At 36.5% G+C, this 27,688-nt stretch overlaps 1 protein-coding gene across 1 annotated transcript in view; it reads left to right on the top strand.

Moving 5' to 3' along the window:
• LOC150106779 (copper homeostasis protein cutC homolog) overlaps window positions 1–27,486 on the top strand; it is a 79,799-nt gene extending 52,313 nt beyond the window's left edge. Inside the window, exons 7-9 of the mRNA XM_090392699.1 lie at window positions 6,310–6,443; window positions 22,976–23,003; window positions 27,146–27,486. Coding sequence (XP_090248825.1) covers window positions 6,310–6,443; window positions 22,976–23,003; window positions 27,146–27,363 — 380 coding nt within the window. The 3' untranslated portion in view covers window positions 27,364–27,486. The remainder of the gene's footprint in view (window positions 1–6,309; window positions 6,444–22,975; window positions 23,004–27,145) is intronic.
• The last annotated feature ends 202 nt before the right edge of the window (window positions 27,487–27,688 follow it).

The raw sequence follows: 27,688 nt of genomic DNA, 5'->3' as shown, positions 1-27,688 counted from the left end.
CTGCCAAGACTACCAAATTAGCCCGCAAGAGGGCACCATTAGGACTTTAGGAACAATATTAGTTTCTTGCTTTCATCCTCATTTGCTTTGTGTTAGTTCCTGAGTGCACATACCATATCTTTATGTTCCTGAAGATGGCAATGTGACGTTGCCGAAATATAGAAGTTATTCATTAAAGTTACCTTTAATTAATATACTTTATATGCGTTGTTAATTCCGTAAACTAATTACCAGTTATGTCTAACCAACGTATAAGTCTTGCTACTGGAAGGAAGATGGTAGCAGCACCTGTAGAAAAGCATTAAGTAACTTAAATATTTCTGTCATATCCCATCTTTTTTTTTTTTTTTTTGCTTATTAACCAACTTTTGCAATCCACAAAATCCTCATAGAGAGCATTCCACAGACTACTCGCCATCTTGGTAAAGCACCTCTGGATCCTCTTCATGACTTCCTCATCCTCAAGAAACCCCAAGAAACCAGACTTGAGCACAGTAATCCAGATGTGGTTGTATTAAGGCTTTAAATAAAAGAATGACAACTCCCTTATCTCTGCTTGTTAGTGTATTTTTCAATAATCCTGTCAGCTATCCTGGCTACTTTAGCAGTATGCCCTCTAAACTTCAACTCTCTACTACTATCCCCAAATCCCTGACTTTCAATTTCCTGGAGTACAGTTCCCTCAGTCTGGTACACAGCTTGTAAGCTTTTTATCCCAAAATGCATAACTTTACACTTTTCCACATTAAATCAACACTCATTATGTTTTGCCCATGCTGTCAGCCTATTCAAATCATCCTGCAAGCTCTCGATGTCACCTTGATTACCATATCCAACTTTGCTTCATCAGCAAATGACTGAACATCTCCCTTAAAATTATTTCCTATATCATTTATGTACAAATTAAACAGCAGTCGTCTAAGCACAGAGCTCTGCAGCACACCACTAGCCACCTGCCTCTCCTGGATTCTGCTCCTCCATATACTATTTTTTGGTATCTGTCAACCTTTTATCTGTATCACCAGTTTCATATTCATTCCTGTTTGTTGCGGTTTGTGCAGTTCCATGTGATATCCTGTCAAACAGTTTTGAAAAATTTAGCAGTATCATTGTGTTTTGCTTCCTTGAGTAAAAGATTAACCTAAAAACCAAGTATATAATTTCTTGGCATCTTTAATGTATAGTAGAACCAAGGTAAAAAAAACTTTCAACATTTTTCTCTCATCGAAAAATTTTTATTAATGAGGTCTAGCCTTTTAGCTACTTATATAGGAGCTATATATACGACTTCTGCATTACTTCAACTTTGGTATCTCTTTTGGGTCTGGCTCCCACTAATGAGACCACAATAAAGGTTGAAACCAGTCTGGGTAGTGGTCCCTCCTATTATGCATAGCATTTTACATGTCCGAAAGGGTGTGTGCTTTGCATTATGGGATACATACAAAGGCAAGTGATGTGAAGTCATTAGCCTCTATATACAAGTAGCTCAGACGTGAATATATTTCATGTGCAAAATATTGTTTTGTTTCCATTGGTAAAGGATTAAAACCAAGTACTGTATATATAATTTCTTGGCATCTTTAATGGTCATCTTTCTCCTTATATACCCACCACATCATGTTCTTTTTTTTGCAGCTCATGCTTAATTATATTACTCATCCATCTAACTCCTGACTTTGGTATACAGTGTGATATTGCTTCCTCCAGATATCCTTTAACTACCCCCCCCCCCTCAATGCACTGTGAATATCCTTCCTTTGCAGATGTTTATGCTATCATACTGTTTCGAGTTGCCTCCTAAATATATGACAGTCACCTTTCTTATAGTTCCACATGTACCCTTTCCTAACTGGAACTTCCACATATTTTGTTACCTCTCAAGTCATGATCACTTTCCCCAGTTGCAAGCAATGTAGCTGCCTTAGTTATTATTATTATTATTATTATTATTATTATTATTATGGGCTACTCCAAGGAGTCCTTAGACACATCAAAGGCCTTAAACATGTCAAGAACTATCCAACATTTGTGCGATATCTATCTGACAACAGACTCTAGCAACCTATTCCACTCATTCACCACATCAAGCAAAAAACCTAGTTCTGATACCCTTGCTAACTACACTTTTACTCAGTTTCCATGGATGGCCTCTTGTTCTCCGATCACTAGATGGGAGAACTAGAGGCCAATGGAACTATTTTTCCCCTTTCCACTCCCTCAGGACTAATCCAGAGTTGAGACTTAGATTAAACAATAAGGTCAAGGACACTGACGATTCCCTCGCTGCTTCACATAAAACTCGAGCTGGTATACCATCCAGTCCCACAGCTGTATTCACATTAAGGTTCTGTAGTATGCTATGCACCTCCATTTCATTTATTTCGGTTCCCATATAAGCCCTTGGTTCTCTTGTTCCTCCTAGATGATATACTCTTGCAAAGTGTTCACTTAGTAATTCTACTGTTTCAACTGATTCAGTTACCTCCTTACCATCAGCATTCATCAAAATCATTCTACAATATATCCTCCCTGAACACACTATACCCTTCACATTCTAACCCACTAACTACATCATCTTCTTAGCCATGTCTCATTAATGCCAATGACTAACCTTTGGCCAGGATGAACCAATGCCAAAAATTCCTCCTTCTTGTTCCGAATACTCCTGGCATTTGTGTACATAAATTGCAAAAGCCCCTTAGGCCCACCGCTATCCTGACACTTTATACTAACTATCCCATTCTGATTTTACCAGTAGTACTAACTTAGGCATATTACAACATTCTTACACTCAACTGCCTCACTAATGTCTGCATATCCATTCAATAGCTCCCCCCACCCCAAAGCTCTAGTTTCCTTGATTCCGCACACCCACTTTCACTTCATTCAGCAACACTTTTTCCAGTCTCCGAACATCAAATCTATTCAGATGCCAATTATCCTTCTTGTATAAGTCCTTTCACCCATTCAAACTCACTCCACACATCCACGAACTTCACACCACTCCTCCTGCATAACCTATGCCATAATAGCAAATGACCCTCCTTCTCAGCTCTACTTCAGCAAACCATGACAACAGACTCACTCTTTTCTTTTGCCACTTCCAGCAATTCTTTCATGTCCTCTCTCTGTCTCATGCCATACTTTTTCTCCTTTCAAAACATTCGTTCCTGCTAATACTATCATCTCTTTCACTCTATCCTTTTGTTCTCTAATAGCCTCACTAAGATTATTAATTTTCACATATGGAAAGCACAATTTTAGCAATCTCTCATGAGTCATACCTTTTATGATTGAATCACTGTACAAGACTTGCCTTAATTTCTATCTCTCTTGGTCAAGCCCCCTTATCTCACACTTCTTTTTTTCTGTTATCAGCTGATCCATTCACCAGACATTTCTGCATTCGATCCAGCTCCCACTTCATCCTGTGTATCACTCCACATAACTGAGCTATCTCCCTCATTACATCCAACTCTTCATTCTTTACATCAGTCATACTATCCTTTTGTTTAACACTTTTACTCTCTCTTTCAATCCTATCTGCCATTACAATCACACATTTTCAAGCGTATTCTGAGTTCCATTCACTTCTTCAATCTTGCAACCTCACATCCTTATGGAACAGATCTGATCATATAACTACATCCAACACCCTCATACTCCAATTCCCCTCCATCATATTCTGCTTCAAGAAATTATCTCTCACTAAGTTTATAAAATCCAGTTCCTTCCTGCCATGTGATCTTTTCTCCTTCCAATCTGTGTCTCTGAAGTTGAAGTCCCTTATATTACTTGACTTGCACATCATCCCTGCCACCCACTGGAATACTGGAATGACTCTGTGTGTGTGTGTGTGTGTGTGTGTGTGTGTGTGTGTGTGTGTGTGTGTGTGTGTGTGTGTGTGTGTGTGTGTGTGTGAAAGAGAGCAGTTATGAGGTAAGTGGATTTCTCTTTCTGGATAGCATGAAGTATACTTATAGGGAGGTTTTTCATACACTACTACAAATATGTGAGCAGTATTTCAAGGTTTGATAGAATGGGAATTTATACAGTGTCCAGGTTGAGAAGTTGTCCTGAGCAAAAAAGTACACCTAATTTTTTGAAGGTTTAAAAAACTGTGGCTAATATGTGTGTTTGTGACAGGAAAGGACAAAGTTGTTAGTCCATGAAGAGAAATCTAATCATGTTTAGAGAGTTGGATATTATCAAAAGTAAGGAGAAGTTAAAGCGAGATGTATCTTGTGAAAAATACAAAAGAACTGCATATTGAAGTTCACAATATTCCACTAAAGAACAAGGATATAAGAGTTCAGTGTTAGATTTTGAAGCTTTAATTATTATTATTACGGGTGACTCCAGGGAGTCCTTAGCCTCATCGAGGGAGGCGCTAAACATCATGTCCACACAACTATACAACATTCTCACAGTATCTATCATAGATACTGTGAGAATCCATCACTTGAACTCACTCACCGTCATAGCACCCACAACAGACTCCGGCAACTTATTCCACTCATTTACCACTCTAAAAGTAAAGAACCCAGCTCTAACACCCTTGCTAACCACACTCTTGCCCAGCTTCCATAGGTGTCCCCTAGTTCTCCCACCACCAGGTCCTGATCTCAAAAATATCCTCTGAATTAATCCTATAGAAACCCTTTAGCAATTTAAATGTCTCAATCATATCTTCCCTTTACTGCCTATCAACTAATTTCTGCAACCCACAAATCTTCAACCTGTTCTCATAAGGTTCATTCCATAGACCTGCTATCATCTTGGTCATTCGCCTCTGGATCCTCTCCACCTCCTCCCCATTAAGAAGAACCCTAGGTGACCAAATCTGGGCACACAGTAGTCGAGATGAGATCTTATCAAGGCTCAGTACAGAGGTACAATAACTTGCTTGTCTCTGCTCGTCAAAGTATTTTTCAACAACCAAGTGAGTTGATGAGCTGATTTAGCCACTTTTGCAATGTGACCCCTGAACTTCATCTCCCTATCTACTAACACACCAAAGTCCCTGGTATCATCAATCTCCTGGAGTACAGTTCCACCGATGTGGTATACTGCTGCTAATCTTTTCACCCCAAAATGCATAACCTTACATTGTGTCACATTAAATTGATATCCATTCTCCTTAGCCCAGAACTCTAATCTATCCAAGTTGTCCTGCAAGATTTTGACATCTTCTGCATTCACTATTGCTCTACCCAACTTTGCATTATCAGCGAACAAATGAACTGTTCCTCTTAGATCCTTCCCTATATCGTTAATGAACAAATTAAACAGCAGTGGTCCAAGAACAGAACCGCAAGGTTCTGTTCTTGGACCTCTAGTCACAGGCCATCTTTTTGACTCTACTCCTGAATAAACTACTCTCTGATATCTCTCCATCAACCACCCACCTATCCATCTCACCAACCCTATATCCATTCCCATATATTGTAGTTTACGGATTAGAATTCCATGTGGTATCCTGTCAAATGCCTTAGCCAGGTCCAGCAGTATCACTGTTAACCCATTACCCTTATCCAGTTCAGCCGTCACTGTGTTATAAAACTTGAGCAAGTTACTGAGGCACGATCTACCCTTCACAAAGCCATGCTGTCCACCCGTACAGTATCTCATTTTCATCAATCCATTCCTGTATTTTTCTCTTGACTACTTTCTCCAAGACCTTGACAACGACTCCTGATATGCTGATCAGTCAGTAATTTGTAACAGTAGTCTTGTATCCTCCTTTATGCAGTGGAACTATTTTCCCCTCTTTCCACACCTTCGGGACTAAACCAGACCCGAGACTCTACAAGATTTGTCAAATGAAGAGTGTTGAATCATCAACAAAGTTATGAATAAAATTTGAAGTTAGTGAGAGATGATCATTTGTGTGTAAAAAGTAGAGAATAGTCAGAGTACAGAGTCCTGGCTACTCCAACACTAGTGGGGGAAACTGAAGAGAGGACAGGCAGATCTAAGATGGTAGTTTGCCAATTAAGTTTCTGCCAAACCTTATCAAATTTTCTTGTGAGTTTCTCGAGCCTTTCCGTGGCTTATGTCCAGAAGTAGTAACTGTGAGATCATCTGTGGATTGATAATGGAAAAGTCCATATTGGTTATTAATTAGTTGGGGTGCTCCAGGTAACAAATAAGTTGGCTAACAGAGAGAGAAGCTGATAACTAGGCTAAAGTTCTGTATTTATTCTTCTAAAAAATATATCTGCAGTTATATTACATGTTAATCTACATCAAGAAATGAAAATATTATTTTATGAATGTATCTAAATTGTCTTAACTTTTTTTCAGCTTTTGATTTTACCAAGGATCCAGAGACTGCTATGGATACTCTTATAGAATTAGGATTTAAGCGCATATTAACTAGTGGCCAAGCAGAGAATGCTTTTCAGGGATTACCTTTAATTCAAAAATTAATACAAAAGGTAAGAGTTAATATCCTTAACATTTTATGTTTTGAAATGAAACTATATTGAGTTATTGATATTAACTAAATTAAAATGAAGTTACAAAACATGAAAATTGACAAAATTACTGTTTGATTAATTAATACTTATATTTCACTTTTCGTGTCTCTTTATTTAGAGGAAAATAAGTTACATATAAAATATTGCATTATGTCGTCAGTTTTTCACAGAACCTGTGCCAAACTGTTATGTAAAATTGACATAGATTGGAGCTAAAAGAAGCAAAATGTTAAATGGTGTAATTATAGAGAACTCTTCCAAACTTTCAAGCTGTCATGTATTCATATTTATTAGAAACTTCTTTGTAACAATCTAACTTTTCAAAGAATTATGAGAGGTTTTGTTTTTAGATGAGATTTAAATTGTAAACTTGTAACTTGTTAAAAATGACTATATGCTTATTTCAAAATTTTATACTCATCATTTCCTGATACCCTCAAGGGCTGTACAGGAGTATCCGCTCTCCAGGAAAAAGGCTGCGGGTTCAAATCCCGCCATGGGCATGGATGTTTGTGATTGTCTGTGGAGATACTAGTGGTGGTGGCTGGCGGTAGGTGGTATTGGTGGATTGAGTGGTGAAGACAGAGAGATGTAGAGTAGGTGTCCTCCCCTCAGTGAGTCTCTTTGGACTCCCTGGAGGTGTCACATAATAATGATAATAATATTCTCTCAATAACTTTCTTCCAAATGAATCTGTTATTTGCCATGTCTCCAGTATTATTGATCATCCAAGGCACTGAATGCATCATTCCTCCTAGATCTTGGTCATTTTCCAGTTCTTTCCCAGTATCAACCACCTGATTTCCTAACCTTTCCTCTCCCATTCTGTTAAAGGGACTACACTATCTTAGATTAGCTCTGTTCACACATTCTTGAATGCCTATCATGCTAAGTTCCTCATATTTTTAATATGAGTGATTCTGTCATTGGTGCTATATTCATTCCCTGAATTTTCTGAGAATTGTCATATGTGCTCTGTTGATCTTCGATTAACTTTTATTTCCCACCCAACTTTCAAATTCATAAGTTACAATTGGTTTGAATACCATTTCTTACATACTTTTAGTTTAGGGTTTTGATAATTTCTCTCTTATTCTATATAAATTTATTCAGTTAGCTCCTCACAGACCAGCTTTGTTTATTCTGTTTATCTTCTTTTTCTTCCTCTTGTGCCTTATCCCATTTATTTGGGATCAGCCTTTTTTTTACATAATGCGATCTTGTGTGTGTGCTATTCCCCAACCGACTTGTCAAAGAGCCTGACATCGGAGGAGAGGGGTATTTTGGTCTGTAGAAGTGTGTGTGTTCATGGGGCCGGTTTGCCTGTTCTAAGGGATGAAAAACCCAAGTTTTCGGGATAAAAATCCCTTCACCTCTGTATGAGACCAGCTAACTCACCTTTAGTCGAAGGAGACCAGATAAAGGTTCCTCACATCATTGATGGGAATCGAATCCAGGTCTTTCCAACCAAAGGACTTCGTCTATACTGACTGAGTTATGAAGGCTCTTTTATTCTGTTTAACTATTTCCAAATTTAATTTGCCATCTTGATTAAAAATTATGCCTAAATTGCTGAAGTCTTTTACTTGTTCTATAGATTTTCTATTGAAACCTGGATCTGGGTTGAATGTTTCCATCGTTTCTCGCTCTTGGTTGAACAGCGTGAAGGAGTGATGACAAGGGGCCATCCCTGGAAGTTATGAAAGGAAACTGTGAGCAAGAGGGTGAGGAGGAGTGGTTGAACTATGGAATGCATTGCCTGATAGAGTGGTGAGAGCGAGAACGTCAATGAGTTAAAGGTGTGGTATGATAGACTTTGTGTTTCCTAAGAGGGACCTCCCACGATGAGTCTTGATAGACTTTGTGTTTCCTAGGAAGGACCTCCCGCGATGAGTCTTTCACTCCATGGAGGCCTGAATAATAATAATAAAATGTGGTTATTTTGTATGTTCCTGTTTATTTTATAGTTCTTGTATTTTTATTTTGTACTAAATTTGCTAAAGCAGTTATTCAGTTTAATCAAAAGAGTCCTGAAAAGTATAGTAGATTTACTTAATAGTATAACATCACCTGCATAAAGGAAAGATCTGAGTTGAATGTTTCCAATTTTAATATTAGGGTTAATGCTGCTTTACTTCATAATTTGATCCATATAGATAATGAATAACAGTGATCTATCTACTGATTTACTACTTAGGTATAGGCTATATATCACTTTCTGTAATCTCTCATTTATGCTATGCAGTTGTAGTATTTTGACAAGAACTTCTCATGGTACATTATTATATGTGTTTTACAGCCCACAAAAATTAAATCATTGAGAGAGGACATACATCACCCACACAAGCTACCATACTGTCTCTTAAACTCATTCATGATAGATACACTCATCACTTCAACAGACAAACTATTCCACTACCTCATTGCTCCATGAAAGAAAAATCTAGCTCTCACCCCTTTCTTAGCCACATACATTTAACTTCCATAGCTGACCCTTTGTTCTCTCCCCACCTTCCATATAACAAAAAATTTCATCAACAGATATCCTATAACACCCTTTAAAAAAGTTTATAGACCTCTGTCATGTCATGTCATATCATATTGCCCATTTCCTGTTTAACAGTGTCTGAAGTCCACACACTCTTAATTTGTCCTCATAATCTACATTCCATAATCCTGATATAATTTTTGTAACTTTTCTTTGTATCCATGAGACCAAATCTGTGCACAGTAGTCTTGGTATGGTCATATCACAACCTATTTAAAGAGGCTACATGACTTTCTTATTCTCACATTGTCAATATGTGTTTTAGAATCACAATTATCCCCTGAGCTTAATTTTCACTTTGAACTTCAGACTGCTGTCTACCTTAACTCCAAGATCTCTAATCTCATCAGTTTCTCCAAGCATAATCCCACCCATATAATTTTATTTTTTGCGATCTCATCACACCAAAGTGCATAACTTTATACTTCTAGTATTGAATTGACAGTCATTATTTGTTCACAGTTTCAGCCTATTCAGATCATTCTATAAGTGGTCAGTATCACTGGCATCCCTGATTACCCTGCCTATCTTTGCATCATTAGCACATTTGAACATCTCCTGTCAGGTCCTTGCCATTATCATTAATATGTAGATTGAACAATAGTCCAAGGACTGATCCCTGGAGTATACCACTAGTCACCTAAATCTGACAGATTCAGATCCCCCACATATACCACTTTGATACCTATTCATCCATCACCTGCTTATTGAGGTCAGTAGTTTATATTCCACTTGATGCAAGTTGACTTAAACAAACTAATTCTACGGCAAATGTTAAAAGTTTAATGGTTCCGAATGTAAGGTATTGTGGACAAAGAACACTACAGGCAGAATATTATGTTAATGGTAATTGCTACAAGTATTCAGAGTATTCAGTGAAACTTGAGAGTTATAGTGAACTAAAGTTTAGGGGGGGCCATATTACTAAAGTGGTTAAGTCATTGCATCAGATAACTGCACTGTTGAAGAGAATACCAACATGTAAGAAAAAAAAAATTCATCCACTTGACAAGACCATATCTGTTCCTGTGTCCACCATGATAGTTCTTATTTTTCTCTCTTTTCAGACTGCTTTAAATCAGGAAAGCACATGCTTTCCTGATTTAAGCTGATATTTTCTTCATATTTTGTCATGTATTCTCTAAGATTTGATTTTTGTTTTTAAATGTTATGTTTTGTTGGTACAGGGTGAATAGTTCAGTCTCCTGTGATGTATGGTCTGCAAAAGAAAGATAAGTTTAGATATTAATTATTATAATATCTTATATCTTTAGCATAATTTTAGTCTGGTTTTGATTGTGATTGAGTGTGGTGTGTTTGCATCTGGAAATTCATCAGTTTGAAGCAGTTTTCAGAATAACAGTTAACGGAGGCAAAATGGCAATAAGAACAAAGTCCTCCAGATGATGTCGTGAAAATCGAGTGTGTTTATTGATATGGAATTTACTGTGATGGTTTGTTGTCAGGAGTGTAATATGTATGTGTGGGAAAATGTGGCAAATGTGTTTGTTGGGAGATTAAACATGTAGAAAATGTGATATGTTAATGCACTTCAGTGATTTGAATGAAAGTCGAGAACCAGAAGTGAGGAATACCAGATGAAAGGCAGTAATGGATGTAAGACTAAGAGTGACTAAGATGTTCTCTATATACAAGTGGCCAGATGTCATCATCACGTGAAATCTTTTGGACATCATTTGTATAATTCTCTTTGCATACTTCGGCTGGTTTAGTTATCAAGAAGTCAGTAATAAGACCTTGCTTACCACTATGCTGCAATTTTTTATTAAGTTCATAATATGGAGCTAAACAAATGTCCAATTGTCTTGTGAATTTTCCAGAATGCTCCTTTGAGGAATCATTATCCGTAAAATAGCTTCCTAACTTTCTAGCCAAGTCCAATCATTCTGCTAATTTCTTTAAACTGAATTCTTTAACGAATTAATCGCAATCAGAATCTTTGGCAGAACTTTCCCCTCAATTTGGTTTGACGTCATCTAGTAATTGTACTAGTTCCTCCTAATTTAAATTCATTTCCCTATCAATTAATTCATTAATTTCATTTTCAACCATATCGCAAAAGCTCTTTATGTGGCCATTACTATAAAAATAATTTTTTTACATAAAAAAAGCATTACATATTGTATGTAACTCACCAGAAAATAAAGTGCTCAGCACACTTATGATTTTTAATGCACTTTCCTGGCAGAAAACGAAGACAACTTTTAACAATAATTAACACAGTTCACGTACATGCGTGCTTAAGGATATTTCCCCTAATATAAATTCGTTACTTATAACTACATGCACGATATGGGCAGACACGAATTTAACAAAGATAAAATTTGATTTTTGAGTCACGCGGTGAAAAATATATGAAAAGATAAAGGGTTACTACAGTTTGTAGACCACATTATATCGAAACTGTGTTGTATAAGTATCGTGTTGAACAAGGGTTGCTATAATTTGTAGATCGCGTTATAGCGAAACTGCGTTGTAGAAGTACCGCATTATACGAAGGTTACTTGTATATTGTTTTAAATGGTCAGTAATTCATTATTCCGCTAATCAGACTTCAATCATGCCTCTCACTCCCTGAATGATAACAAGAGCAAGCGTGAATGTCAAGACCAGCATTCGCCCTTGAATTTCTTTGAAAGTTTCATCAAACCTATAATCATTTAAAAATTGATTTAGATCATTTAATGCATCTAAAGCAGGGGTCGGTGGGCTCCATGCAGCCCAAACGTTCATTTTTGGTAGCCCATAAAAGGTTGACCATACTTACATGGCATGTGTCCCATATGTTGAATTATTTAAATAATACATTTTATAATATGAATAATAATTTATTAAAAATAATTTTATACCTATACTTCTTGATATCACTGTGCAACTTGGTGCGAGTCAACCTTGTTGAGTCATCATGAGTGGGGATAACAAAGGTGACTTCATCCGATGACAACCGAGATTTTGACGCACATTAAAGAATGCATGCATTTTCATTAGAAAATATCCAAAAATTTTATTGATGGTTGCCAAAAAAGCAGGGAGACACACATATCATGATGCATAATATATATTACATTGTTTTTACATGATAATAATTTTTCATAATAAAAATTGATAACTCAAATACTTTTTTCACTTACTATTTTCGCTTAATTAAATGCTTACAGCCCGATTATTAAAAATAAAAGTTGAATGTGGCCCGCGAGTCTGAAAAGGTTGCCGACCCCTGATCTAAAATAAGTTGGAGATTCATAGATGAAGACTGCAGTATTTTGCTGACAAAATTCACTTTATTTAAAATATCATACCAAATCTTTGGCGCTTTTACTATCCTGGCACCTGTGTGCATTGCACACATTGCACATCTGGCCAGCATGTCCCTGGATTCTATCATAAAAGATATGGTGGATGAGAGATGCACAAGGTATGTTTTCCAGGAGGAAGAATGAACAGGGTGATTGAGGTGCTGGATATGAGAATTAAGCATACAAAACAGTTGGTGGTTGTGGTTGGAACGAATGGTTTGGTTGGGTATACAGAGAATGTGAGATTAGATATCAGGAGATTATTGAGGAGAGTGAAAGACAACAGTTTGGTAGGAAGAGTGGTTTGTGTGTTGCCCAGGTATGACAATGACAAGTTGTCACAGAAAGCAAAGATCTTGAATGGAATGTTACTGGAAATGTGTGAAGAGAAAGGAGTGCAGTTTGTGAATATGTGGAATTAGTTTGAGGAATGAATAGAACTGTATAAGTGCAATGGACTGTATCTGAATTTGGAGTGAGTCATTTGGAAAGGTTACTGCTGCTGGAAGGAAGTGTAATAAGTGATATAATCAAGTTTTAATTGGTAGTCAAAGATGACATGGATGAGCAGGAGAGTGGACTAGGTAAGACTGGTGTGGTTATGAATAGAGAAGAGATTCATTTTATGAAGTATGGATTTTACAACCATGTTATAAATAACTTTATTATCTTGATGTTTTGATCTTCATATCAAGATCATCATCTGGAGCATACACAATAGATAATAAAGTTATTTATAACACGGTTGTAAAATCCATAATTTATAAAATGAATGCTGATCACCGTGTAACACTAAAAGAAAGGAAAATGGAGAAGAGAATGTGAGGGCAGGGAAAAGGAGTGGGCTAGGCAGGTCAGGGAGACACGATTCATTACCACTTTCAGATCCACTTTCCTTGAAAGTGGATCTGAAAGTGGTAATGAATACATTATATGGATGGTCAGCATAGGAATGGAATGGCCAGGAATACATTGGGGGTTGAGTCTGTGGCGAGGGAGAATATGGGCAGAAAGTGAGCAGACAGGAGCAGGTGAGGAGGTCATGATTATAGATCAAGAAATGAATCGTGATGCTTATTTATGAATATCAGAAGTATTAGAAATAAGGGAGATAAAATTGTTATATTGATTGAGTGTACCTGAAACTAGTTGGAATAAGTGAAACATGGTTGGATGAGAATCACATCTTGACAGGAATAGAAATGGATAGATATGATGTTTGTTGTAAAGATAGGAAAGGCAAGAAGGGCAGGAGAGTGCTGTTGATGATGGCAGAGGAATTATGTCAGTGCAAGGTTGAGATACAAGAGAAAAAAGTGGCAGTGGTTTTGGAGCAATATGGTGTGAAATGGAGGTTGATACAATGAGATATTTGGTGGGGTGTTTCTACAGGCCAGGGAATGTGGAAACAAAAAAATGTATAGGCAACTTAGTGAGCAAGTGAAGGGTGATCATTATGAGTGATTTCCATTATGGCAATATTGATTGGAATGAAGAGATAGCATTGGGGAATAAGGAAAATAAATTTCTTGAGTGTTTAAGGACAACAATCTTAGGCAGTGTATAACAGAAGGCACACAAGAATTAAGAGTCTTAAATCTGGTTATATAATCAGAGGATGTGATTGGGTTGCAGCTGGTCACATGAGAACTTTTATAAAGAAAGGATATATGTTGAAATGCAAAGCTGATGATTAGGAATTAGGAGACAACTGGGAGCTATATCATGGAAAGAAGAATTGAATGGGAAGGATATAGATGCTGTGTGGGCATTAATTAAGAGCTATTTAACAGCAGGAATGTCTGAGTGTATTCCAAAGGTGAAAAGGTTAAACAAAAGGAGTAAAATGAATGAATAACAAGATTAAATTTGAAATCTGGAAGAAGGAGAAGGCACTATAGAGCAGGGGTGGCCAACTATGTATCCTTTTGAAGCCAGAATAATTCTGGTAAGACTTAGAAGAGCTGCAACCTTTGACCGATGCGATGGTAGGTGAGTAAGTGAGTGTGCGCATGGTGAGATGGGGGATGCAAAGCTATGCCCTCCCACCACAACACGATAGTTACAATTTATTAAATCTAAATATAGATTTTTTTTTTAAATGATGAACATTTGAACGAGTTTGTAAGAACTGCTTTGACTAATTACACACCTAATTTTAAGGAGCTTACTAAGAAAATGGGTACAAGGAAGACCTCTACTAGTAAATAACTAAAATTATTATGTTTCAATTTTAAATTTATTCAAATTGTTCAAAGTAAACTTCATTTAATGTGTATCAAATTAAACTTTTTTATTGCTAGAGTGTGAAGAGCTGTGTGAAGCATGGATGAGAGCTGCATGCAGCTTGCGAGCCATTGTGGCCACCCCTGCTATAGAGCAATACAAGATGAATTTGGTAATGATCAGTTGCATGAAGAGTACAAAGAGCAGGCTAAGAAGGTGACTCTGTTCGTAAAAGCAGAAAAAGTGCAATATGAGAAGAAATTAGCCAATCAAGCTAAGAAAAATCCTAGTGAGTTTTTTTTTTTATATGTGGCAATTAGAAGGAATAATTACTATGGAAGGATGATACTAGTTGATGATTCTGGCAGATTAGTAGCCAATACAAAGGATATAGTTCAAGTATTCAATGATCAGTTTATCAGTTTATTTCATCCTCAGGCAACTCCAGGAGAAGCAAGACTATAAAGGGTTTGGTGAAGGAGGCCAATGGTGAATGAACAAGAAGTATATGAAAAATTAAGTAAACTTGATATTAATAAGGCAATAGGACTTGATAGTATAATCACCATGTATCTTAATGGAATGCTGTATGGAATTATTGGCATCTTTGACACATCTGTTTAACATGAGTCTTGCAACAGGGTGAGTCAGGGTGAAGTAGAACAGTTTTTCTCACCTTCCACCTCTTTCTTTTGGGAAAGTGGGAAAAATTGTTCCACTTCACAAGGGGGGGGGGAACAAGACTGAGACTACAAATTATATACCAATTTGTGTCTGGGGTTTTGTTAAGGTGTTAGAGAAGTCAGTGAGACAAGGATTCAGAAATGGATTGATAATAGCAGTATTCTTTATGATGGTCAGCATCAGTTTGTTAGGGGGGGAGGTCATGTTTCAGCAATTTGCTTATGTATTACAACAAGGTTGTTATTTAGTTTTATTTTGTTTGTACTTTTACTTATATAGTTATACTCCCTTATACATATTTAGTTGCGACACTATTTTGAATAATGGTGGCAGCAGCAGTTACAATAGCAAATGGCATATCACCAAGTCCTCCCCCCCATTTAAGGATGGGAGATTCTCCATTTTGCACGATATCATATGGGATTTTGTAGCATGCGGGACTTGTGGAATGTATGTGTCCTGGTGGTTGTATATGTGGCAGGTGAGAGAAGGGAGGAATACATATGTGTGCAAAATGCAAGCAATGGTGAATTAGAGAATACTATAACTGACCTAGTTGAGACTATAACTGACCTTATTGAGTCAGAGATGGGAGATTCTCCACATAGAGAGATGAGTGGTATTATAGAGGGCGAGAGAAATATGAATAAAATAATGAGACCAGGGAGTAAGGAAAGGTTGAATGATAGTGAAGTATTTGGAGATGGTCTGAATTGGGAGGATGAATGGCAAATGAGAGGGAGATGAGCTGAAAGAGCATGTGGAATGTTTAGGGAATGAGATGAGAAGGGTGAAAGAGGAGATTAGGCGAATGGAAGAGACGAATGCAAGGAGAGAGTAGAAGTGAGAGAGAGTTATGGGAATGGTAGAAGAAAAGAGAATAGGAATAGTATAAGAGAGGGAATGAGAGAGAGTTATGGGAATGTTAGAAGAGGAGAGAATGGGAACAGTAGAAGAGAGGGAATGAGAGAGAGTTATGGGAATGTTAGAAGAGGAGGGAATAGGAACAATGGAAGAGAGGGAATGAGAGAAGAGGAGAGAATGGAAACAGTAGGAGAGAGGGAATGAGCAGAATGCAAGAGAGCACTGGAACCAGGGATAGAGTGATCTCAGGAAGGCAGGTAAGTAGGGAAACACAGAGAGAAAGTGTTAGAGGAGAGAGAGTGAGGGATGTGAGCAATTGAGGAACAGGGTGGTGTAATGTATGGGGACTCAAGTATGGATGAGATGATTGTGATAGTAGGAACAAATGACTTGACAGGTAATGTAAATTGGGCAGCGAGAGATATGAGATTCTTGCTTGTGGTTGTGCAAAAGAAGACGCAGAGAGGAAAGATTGTGTGTGTGTTGTCTAGGTGTGACACTGAAGAGCTGAGCAGAAGAGCAGTAATATTGAATAACATAATAGCTAGAATGTGTCAGAAGAGAGGATTGGAATATGTGGATGCTTGGGGGTGTTTGAGGACAGAGAGGAATTGTATGCGAGAGACCTGCATTTGAATGAGGATGGACGTAGGCATCTGGAGAGATTGCTGTTCTGAACGAGTCGGTGCATCCCAGGGTGGATGGTAGCAGGGGTGGCCTTTTGTAGGAATGGGTACTTGGGAGAAGGGGTAACGACATCAGGTAACGCTGAGCCCAGTAGAGTCTAGAGGGGATAATGCTGGGTATGGAAACAATGTCATTATTATGCTTTACACCAATGCCAGGAGTATCCGGAATAAAGGAGAGGAATTGATGGCGCTGATAGCATCAGCCTGGCCAAAGATTATTGGGGCCACTGAGACATGGTTGACAGAAGAGGATATAATAACAGGAATAGAAGTAGTAGGGTACAGCATTTTTCGGCACGATAGGAAAGGAAAGCGTGGTGGTGGAGTACTGCTTATGATAAGTGACGACTTATGTCCTCTAAGAGTGGAGGCTTTTGGAAGGCAGTGACACTAAGGATTTTGAAAGCATACGGTGTGAGGTAGAGGAGGGCAGAACAGGATATTTAGTGGGTGTTGCTACAGACCAAGAAGCACAGAGGGTGGGGACAAGGAGATGTTTAGACAGTTAAGCTTGGAAAGTGCAAGAAGAATGATTATTATGGGAGATTTTAACTACAGCAGTATAAATTGGGGAGAGGAAGATGCATGTAGCAATAAGGGAATGGAATTTCTAGAATTCTTGAGGGGCAAATTTCTTAGGCAACATGTAATAGAGGGAACAAGAGGTTCAAGAGTTTTGGATTTGGTCATAGCATCAGAAGAGTTGATAATAACTGAGATGACATCTCTCCCACCAGTTGGAGAGAGTGACCATGTGGTTTTGACTTGGAAGGTGAATAAACATGCAGGAGTATCAAAGAGATGGAAATGTATGTGGAATTATAAGGCAGGTGATTATAATAGTCTTAGACATCAACTTGGGGAAGTTTCATGGAGGGAGGAATTTGAGGAATGGGATATCATTAGTGCTTGGGAAATTGTGAAGGAATATTTGTTAGCAGCAATAGTAAGTTGTATTCCACGCGTGAAGAAGAGGACACAATTTGGAGTAAAGTGGATGGCAAACAATATTAAACAGGAACTGCATGTGAAAAAGTAGCTATGGAAGAGATATAAGGAAGCAGGTGAAGAGCAGATACATGAAGAGTATAAGACACAGGCCAGGAGAGTGACTAGTATGGTAAGGAAGGCAAAACTGGAATATGAGAAGAGATTGGCCCTAAGATCCAAAGAAAATCCTAGGGAATTTTTTAACTATGTGGCCAGTAGGAGGAGAAATGACTGTGGAAGATTGACATTGTGAGATAAAAACGAGAATAGAGTGACTGATATAGTGGAATTGTTCAATGAACACTTTATTGGAATATTTCATCCTGGAGGAGTAAATTTTAATACTAGAGGGATAGGGCAGGTTCAAGGTTTAAAAGTGCAGGAGAGTGTGTTCCAGATGCTGAGTACTCTGGATGTCAGTAAAGCTGTGGGACTGGATTTCACCAAGAGTTTTGAGAGAATGTGCTAAAGAACTGACAGCTCCTTTGACCTGGCTTTTCAATGAAAGTCTGGCTATGGGAAAGGTGCCCATGGAATGGAAGAAAGGTAAGATAGTGCCATTGCATAAGGGTAGTAGCAGACTGGAAGTGTCTAATTATAGGCCAGTTTGTGTGTCATCAGTAGTTGTTAAGATCTTGTAGAAATCAGATGAGGGTAATGTTATGTGTGATAGTCAACATGGATTTGTGAAGGGGCACTCTTGTTTTAGTAATATGCTAGCCTTTTATAATAAAGTTACAAGAGCAGTAGATGAGGGAAAGGCATATACTGCCATTTTCTTGGATTTAGCAAAGGCATTTGACAGGGTGCCACATGATAAGCTGATATTTAAGTTGCAGCACATGGGTCTGGATTCAGGATTGGCTGTCCAATAGGTATCAGAGAGTTGTATATGGTGGAGCAGTTTCAAGGAGGCAGAGGGTTACAAATGGGGTCCCACAGGGCTCAATACTGGCCTATACTGTTTAACCTTTATATCAATGACATTGTCAGTGGATTGCAAGGAGATAGTTAGTTGTTTGCGGATGATGTGAAACTGGGAAAGGTTATTAGTAATAGTGCAGATGTGGTAGCCCTGCAAGAGGATTTGAATAAGCTAGACAGATGGGCAAATGAATGCGGATGTTGGTTTAATGCAGCAAAATGTAAGGTCTTGAGGTTTGGGACACATCGATGGGACTCTGCATACTCTATTGAAGGAGCTATACTGGAGGAAGTAGGGGAGACAAGAGATCTGGGGTTGATAATTGATAGAAACCTGAAATTTAGGGGACACATTGCAAAGGTGGTGAAGGTAACACAGAGGATTGCTGCAATAATGAGAAGGACACTCGCCAGCAGAGATAAAAGAGTTATCATTCCGTTGTATAAGACTCTGATCAGACCACACTTAGACTATTGTTCACAGATTGGTCCCCAGGATTTGAAGGGATAAATTAACCATGGAAAGGGTACAAAGGCTGATAACAAAGATGGTTTCAGGACTGTACAATGTTAGTTATGAAGATTGGCTGAGGGAATGTGGACTGCAGAGTTTGGTGGATAGAAGAAGGAAAGGTGATATGATTGAGACTTTTAAGCTGTTGAGAGGTGAGAGGTGGTTACAGGGTTGACACTGGGGAGTTCTTTTACTTGGTTGAACAGTGAGAAGGAGCGATGAACAGTGAGAAGGGCCATCCCTGGAAGGAAACTGTGAGTAAGAGGGTGAGGAATGGTTTCTTTGCATGGAGGGTGGTTGAACCATGGAATTCATTGCCTAATAGAGTGGTGAGAGTGAGAACGGTCAATGAGTTTGAGGAGTGATATGATAGACTTTGTGTTTCCTAAGAGGAATCTCCCATGATGAGTCTTGATAGACTTTGTGTTTCCTAGGAAGGACCTCCCGTGATGAGTCTTTTGACTCATGGAGGCCTGAATAATAATAATAATAATAATTTGACAAATTCACTTGATAATGAAGATGCATGTATGGTGATGTACTTGGATTTTTCAAAGGCCTTTTACAGGCTGTTACATGACAAGCTAGTAGCTAAATTGAAAGAGATAGGATTAGATAACAGACTAGTAAGTTGAATAGCTGATTGGCTGTCGAACAGATATCAGCAAGTTGTGTATGGAGGAGTGGTATCCCAACAGAGGAAGGTCATTAGTGGAGTACCACAGGGATCTGTTTTTGGGACCATTATTGTTTAACTTATATGTTAATGACATTGGAACTGGCCTAACTGGAGATATGCAGCTGTTTGCCAATGATTCAAAGTTGGGAATAACTATGGGAAGTAGAGCAGACATTGTGGCCTTGCAGGAGGATCTGAATAGACTATGTGAGTGGGCAAATTAAATGAGTGGTGCTTTCAGTTTAATGTTGCATATTGCAAGGTCTTGAAATTTGATGTGTAAAGTTGGGATGCAGAGTCTATAACTAATTGAGAAATTTTGAAGAAGGTGAAGGAGATGAGAGATCTGGCAGTGATGTTGAAGAGCTTGAAGTTTAGGGATCACATTGCTAAAACTGTAAGAACATCCCAACGAATTATGGCAAAATGAGAAGGACATTTACAAGCAGAAGCAAAGAGGTTATAGTTCCTTTGAATAAGGCTTTGAAAAGGCCACATATGGACTACTGTACACAGATTTGGTCACTTGGTTTTCAAGGAGATGAGGATGTATGGGAAAGGATCCAGAGAAGATTTACTAAGTTAGTGTTAGGTCTATGAAATGTTAGATATGAGGAGAGATCAAGATAATATAACTTACAGAGCCTTGTGAATAGAAGAAAAAGAGGAGATATGATTGAGACCTATAAGTTGGTTAGCAGTTGTTACCAGATTAATGTGGAGGAGGTTTTTCATAGAGTAAAGGGAGGCAAGGATAGAAGTAAAGGCCTGGAAGCTGTATAAGGAGGGTGTGCACAGGGGAGTGAGAAGCAGGTTCTTTGCATGGAGAGTGATTGGTGAGTGGAATCGTTACCTGAAAGTGTGGTGATTGTGGAAACTGTGAGTGAATTCAAGGCACAATTTGATCTTTTGTTTTATTCTTCTTAGTCTTATTAACACTAGTTATATTGACATGGCATTTCTCTTATTCCTCTGCTTACCCTACTTCTTTTCCATTGATGGTTCTTATACTGATGGTACCTATTTTCATTTCTTTTTGAAAATATTCATAGTTCCTTTATGAAACAGTGGAATCTCCTATAACCAGCAACTCTTCATCTGGCATGATATTGGATTAGGTGCACCATCATGATATATATGTAGTTTTCATCCAATATGGAAGAAAATTTGATCAGCTGAATTCCAAATTGCTAGTCCATTCTCATTTGTTCAGCATCTCCAAATGCATACCTAGCAGCACGACATACCAAGAGAAGGTAGACATTTCGTTCATGTCCCAGTTGATTCTCTACATTACTTAGGTTATATAGAAGTTTCTTCTCAATTATCTAGTATTGATCCTTTAATCCTCCTCCCTCTCCCCTTTGAAAAATATTATTATTATTTGTTATTATTATTTTATAGCATCTCCATGGAGTTTGGAGACTCATTGTGTGACTCAAATTAATCATTATACACACAAATCTTATCATACCTCTCCTTGAATCCATTCACCATCAGGGAACTCACAACCAATTTTGGTAGTCTGTTCCACTCACTCACCACTCTCCATGCAAAAAATCTGGCTCACACACTCGTACACAACTCCCATGGATAGCCCGTAGTTTTCGGACTATTTGTCATATATTGAAAAATTTCACTTGCATTAATTTCATAAAATCCCTTTAATATTTAAAAGTTTCTATCATGTATCCTCTTTTCTGCCTGTCAACTAAACTTTGTAACCCAGAAACCTTCAACCTATCCTCATAGGTATTCCACAGACCTGTCACCATCTTAGTCACTCATCTCTGAATCCTCTCGACCACTTCCTGGTCTTCAAGAAACCCAGGTGACTAAATCTGCGCACAGTAGTCAGCATGTGGAATCATAACCTTATAAAGTGGGATAATAACTTCCTTATCTTTACTTGTGAGCATGTTTTTCAACATCCGAATAATCCTTTGAGGTATTTTACCAACTTTTGCAATATGCTCTCTGAACTTCAATTCTCTGTCCACCATTATCCCCAAGTCCCTAACCTCATCAATTTCCTGCAATTCAATATATGATACATCATATGCAACCTTTTCAACTCAAAGTGCTTAACCTTATATTTTGCAACATTAAATTGACAATCATTATCCTTTGCTCACAATGCCAATTTATATAAATCATCCTGCAGGATATCTACATCACCTTTATCAACTATTGCTCTCCCCAGTTTTGCATCATCAGAGATGAAATAGATGATTAAAGAATAGTGGCCCTAGTACTGAACCCTGAAGTACTCCAGTAGTCACCATCATTCTCCTAGATTCCACTCCACCATGTACCACTCTCTGATGTCTGTCCATCAGCTGCCACCCCCCCTGCCTATCCATACTACATATCCATTCCCATTTGCTCCAGTTTTTGTAATAGTTTTCCATGTGCTATTCTGTCAAATGCTTTGGCAAAGTCGAGCAGTATCATGGTGTAGCCATTACCTTTATCCAATTCGGCTGTCATGTATTATAAAATGTGAATAAGTTACTAAGACAAGACCTATGATTTACAAAGCCATGCTGCCCACTAGAAAGTATCGCATCCTTATCCACCCAGTGTTGTATTTTACCTTTCACCAACTTTACCAATACTTTTAACAACCACTCCTGATATATTAATTGTTCTATTTGCTACCTACGTTTTGGAACTACCTTTATTTAATGGTGCTATCTTATTCTCTTTCCACTCCCTTGGAATCCTGCCAGAGCTCATAGCCATAGCAATTCTCTTGATTGCTGTGAAATTAAAAAGGCTAAATCTTTAATTATGACTGTGATAGAAAGGCTCTTTAGTATTTATTAAAGGCATTGAATATTTTTGAGCATTTATTCAAGAAAAGCTCTTAATTTATATGAGACATTAAATGCTATATCACCATTATTTATCATAATCTGTATGTTTACAGTTATTTCTTTATTTAGCATATCAAAATATACTTCATTTTGCAAGTTTATTAGCACTTAAAGAGAGCACAAGTTAAACTATTGTTTAACTTATTTATTATTTATTTTATTTTATTTTATTTAAGGCTGGTAATAGAATCATCATTGTACCAGGTAAGAGAACTTTATGAATTCTAAGAATCATTTTTTGCAGTGTAAAAATCTAATGCTTATGTAATAAATTGTATTGGTATAATAAATTTGCATGCTGATTTCGTGTATTTCCTTATTGACATGAAGAATAACTGCCATCATTTTGAGCTTTTTTTTTTTTTTTTAAATGTTACCATTCCATGACTTTGCTTCCATTGAGAGTAACTTCTCTTGATCACTTCTTTACATGTGTTTTCTTTCAAATGCTGTTTGTCATTATTTCTACTTAACCCTCCTACTGGCCAAGGGGGATGAAATAGCAAGACTACCCAAGACTTTTTCATGGATCTAAACTTCATCGGCATTCTATCTTTTATCAGGTATTTACTCTCCTCCGCTGTTAATCCCTTAACGGCGATTTGAGAGCTATTAGAGGATTAACTGTGGTCGTGCGACCTTTGTGTCACTTGTCTTTACATGTACTCTTTACTTCTAATTTTCTTCACTGTACTAGGATATTTGATCGTTTTTTGTTTTTTTTTTTGCTGAACAATTTATTTCTTGTGTCTCTTTCCAAAAATAGAAGTTTCACACTGCCAAAATAAATAATCAATCCTGAAATGACCATAGATCAGCCTTTGCAATGAATATACTTTAGTAATAGTTAATTTCCTCCACTTTACTGACAGTATAGATTCTTTTTCGTGAATTTGCAAATGTTTGTTTACGTTTAAAATATTTTGTCAAATATTTATATTTTTAAATAACATTTAGTGAAATAAATATGACATTTTGCTTTCTTTCTTTGCAAAATACCTTTATATGGATTGTCACATTTCAATTTCAGGAACGATTTTTTTTTTTTTTTTTTTTTTTTTTATGAACAACGAATGATTATAAACTACATTACTCAGTTTCCGATATTTTATCTTTTTTAGTATCAAAAATTTATACCTAATGGTATTTTATCAGAGACTCTTCGCCTTCTTCTTTTGTTGAAAATTGCAACAGTTTTTTTTTTTTTTTTAGGATGCACATTACTATAATATCCAGTGCTTAACCACTGTAGATATGTTGAAAATATAATAGGAAGGATATCCTGTATGGAATGATTAAAAATTTATGCTCATTTTTAGGATTTTTTACTGCAACCCCCCCCCCCTCCTGTCCTGGAACTGAGTTGCATAACTACTTTAAATTTCTATAGCTTTGAAAGCTTTCAGACAGTATTCAAAATCTCTTATTTCAGTTTACCGTTTTGACAAAAGAAATAAAGCAATAATATTGTCATATATCGAAGCTTCTAATTTTGTACTCTTTCTTTGAATCTGAAATCAGCAGTCTGCTGAAATTATTCTAAGATTTAGAAATACTATGCTGTATTTTCAACATGTAAAACCCACACAAAGAAATTTCAATTGTGTTATTTCTGTTTCTTTTTTTTTTTTAAAAAAAATCTAAATATTACTACTTCTATTTCTGCTGATTGCTATTTCTGAAATACGTCTTAGAAATGCTGGACAATAATCCTCTTACCTAGAGGAAAAGCTAAAAGTCTTAGATTATTCTTTTGAGAAACACAAGACAGAAAGTTTCCTAGAAGTCACACTAAATTGCCTCAAGCAAGAATGTCTTGTTTCATTTTCTGTTGATCAGATATCCTAACACAGTAAAACTGACATTTCTTTTATAGGCTGATGAAGTATTTATGCCAAAAATGATTTCTTTATTTATAGTGATCACTTTCACTTTTATTATCGAAAAATTCTAAATTATTTGATAATTATCTTGAAAAAAATTACTGCTATTGCTGTTGCTGCTCTTGCTTGCCATCTCACAAATGAATTGTATACAAATGAATGGTAAATTGTATACTTTATAATATTCCTTTCTGCCAAGTAACAAGTTGTAGACTAACAGAGATTATCAACTCCCCCCCCACACACACACACCACCACTGGGAACCAGATCAAAAGATCATGCCCAGAAGGCAGCACACTAAAGTACCTCGTGCAATAACTGAGTATTTTACAGGCAGAAATTCCTTGTTCTGTTTTTCCATCTTTCTGATTGATTAGCAGACATTCGAAACATATTCTGATATTGCATTTGTAGGATGACAACAGTGTTTTTAAATATTAATTTCCCCTATTAGCCAACATCACATAACTTCCTGATTTATAATAATAGGGAAATAATATGTATATTTTCTTATTTATAATTTGCAAATTTATAATAATCAAAACTTAGTTTCTGTGTCGAAAAAATTAAACGTTACGTGGAACAATTATTATGGAAAAATCATGAATGAAATAAAAACTGTACCTATGTTTCATAACAGCTTTCGGGTGTCTGGTAATGTTGCAATGGGAGGGGGGGGGTGATGCTATCAAAGTTGAAATAAAGTTCATTTGTTTTGTGAAAGGAAATGAAATTTCATATTTGATACATTTGATATATATATTTTGAATGATAAAAATAAGCAAATGTATCGCTTACTTTAAAAGTTAGAGAATAAAATATCTGAATTATGCAGTAAATATCTATAACTGTTAATTTCATTTTGTAATGACCAATTATACAAAGAAGCGAAACGAAGAAGGTGAAAGTACAAAGAACAGTAGATTACTATATAATATAAAGAAAAAATGTAGTGATATGATTAAAAAATTTCTTGTTATTCTCTATAAAGCAAAGTTGCTCCACCGTGTCCTAAAGGAAATCTGTGAAGTATTATTCGATTTTTCGATGGTTTTGTACAAAAATAAAAATAATATAATCTGGAATATCGGCCGCCGGTTTTCTTTTCTTTTTTTAAAAGAATATTTCAAATAATTATCGTGAATTAATTTCTTCGAGAACAAAGAATAAGGTTTTGTCTAGAAAGCGATTAGAAAAAAATTAGCGCAAAAAAATTAAAAATGAAATTGGTTCTCCAATTTCATTTTTAATAAGTGAAGAAATTATGCAAGACCTTTATTTTGTCCAGAAATTAAAATTGTATTGCACAATAAAAAGAGAAAACAAAAATATAAATAATTTCTCTGTTTTTAGTCTATCCTATATAACTAAAATCCAGTTGACCAGCACAGAACAAGGATGTGCGTTTCTTGTTATAGGCAACTGAGAGGTAGCTATGAACGTGAGATAATCCGATTAACCGTTCTCTTCAGCGTGAGGGTTTATCACACCTTCTAATGGACAGGATGGTCAAACTGCGCTTCTTATCCTGGTTCTTTAAACAGGTGGGCTGAATCATATCCAGATTTAGTTGGACGTCTATAGATGTCCTGGCCGTTTGGAAGGTTAAAGAACATTTTTTAACAGCTTACCTTGAAGAAGATATATATAGGAGACGATTTCACTTAGCTGGTTCAGGAAAAGTTTTCCAACTTACTGGTTTGAAAGAAGATGAAATAGTGCCACTACAAGTACTGGAGTGAGCAGCAAAAACATTTTAAGGAATTATGCTATTTCCTGATGAAGTGAAGCAAAGTATTTCACAAAACTAGTCAAAATAAAAAAATAGTTTATATTTGGCATCTTTGTTTGTGGTTAAGTACCAGATAAAATATTTCTAGAATGTCCTATCTCTACAGAAGCTTACAATGATGATACATAGATTTTCTGAAACTAAGATTCATATCACTCTTGATATCAGATAATAGAAGAAAAAATAGCAAAGCTTAGTAGGCAATGGGGCCATGGGAAATACAGGATAGTTCCATTACCTATTAAACCATGCTGTTTTTTTTTTTTTTTTTTTTTTTTTTTTAAATTGATATTTTCAAATTACTCTCAAATAATTACTTCTTCTCTGTATGGATTTTCTTTGGATTTCAGGGAATCAGTTAGATGATTTCTTTTCTTTCTTTCTTTTTTTTTTTATTTATGTTTTTTTAATGTAACTTCCAGCCACAAAAAGTGGTAAACCCATAGTATATTAGTACCCTGAGTGTAAACTAAGGATTTTATTATTTTCTATATACTTTTTTTTTTAATTTATTCTTTACATCGTCTGGAAATTCTGTTCTAGAGAACCATGATATTCAGCCTGTGCTGAATATCATGGTCTAAAATATTTATTCAATTGCACACTCAATATATTTTTTTATAATGGATAGGCATATGCTTGTTCCAGGCTTTTTGTTTTATTTATTTAGGTGGTGGCATTAATGAAAATAACTTAGAAGAAATTATAAGAACATCTGGAGCCAAAGAATTTCATACATCTGCTAGTGCATGTGTCAATTCAAGAATGGAGTTTCAAAGGGAAGTGAAGATAGGATCTGGAAGTTCAGAATTCTGTTGGAAGGAGACTGATGTTGACAAGGTTATCAAGTTGCGGAGTATTGCAGAATCTGTTTGGAACAAAACATAAATACCATTTCATTTCTCTACTATTATTCCACTGTTAAATATTAATATTGAAAACTAAAAGATTAATTTTTATACAAGTGTAAATTTTTTTTCTTTAATAAAGGGTTTGGCTTTCAAAAAATCAGTTTGTTGATTCTAGTTTTGCCACTTTGTATCTGATACTACATAAGAATTCTTTTTTAGGCATTCCTCAGATCAGATTTTTGATATGCACCATCCAGAGAAGTGCATCACATTATTATAATATTGTTATTAGCTGCTAGTCAACAATTTTCTACCAGATTAATCTGTTATTTGTAAGGTCTCCAAAAGAGTCCCATTTAATG

Source organism: Typopeltis vanoorti, chromosome 5 (assembly GCF_054136105.1).
Source record: "Typopeltis vanoorti isolate ZY-2024b chromosome 5, IOZ_Tvanoo_1.0, whole genome shotgun sequence".
Classification (NCBI taxonomy): Eukaryota; Metazoa; Arthropoda; class Arachnida; order Uropygi; family Thelyphonidae; genus Typopeltis; species Typopeltis vanoorti.
Note: the sequence above shows the minus strand (reverse complement) of the source record. Positions and strands in the feature narration are given on the sequence as shown.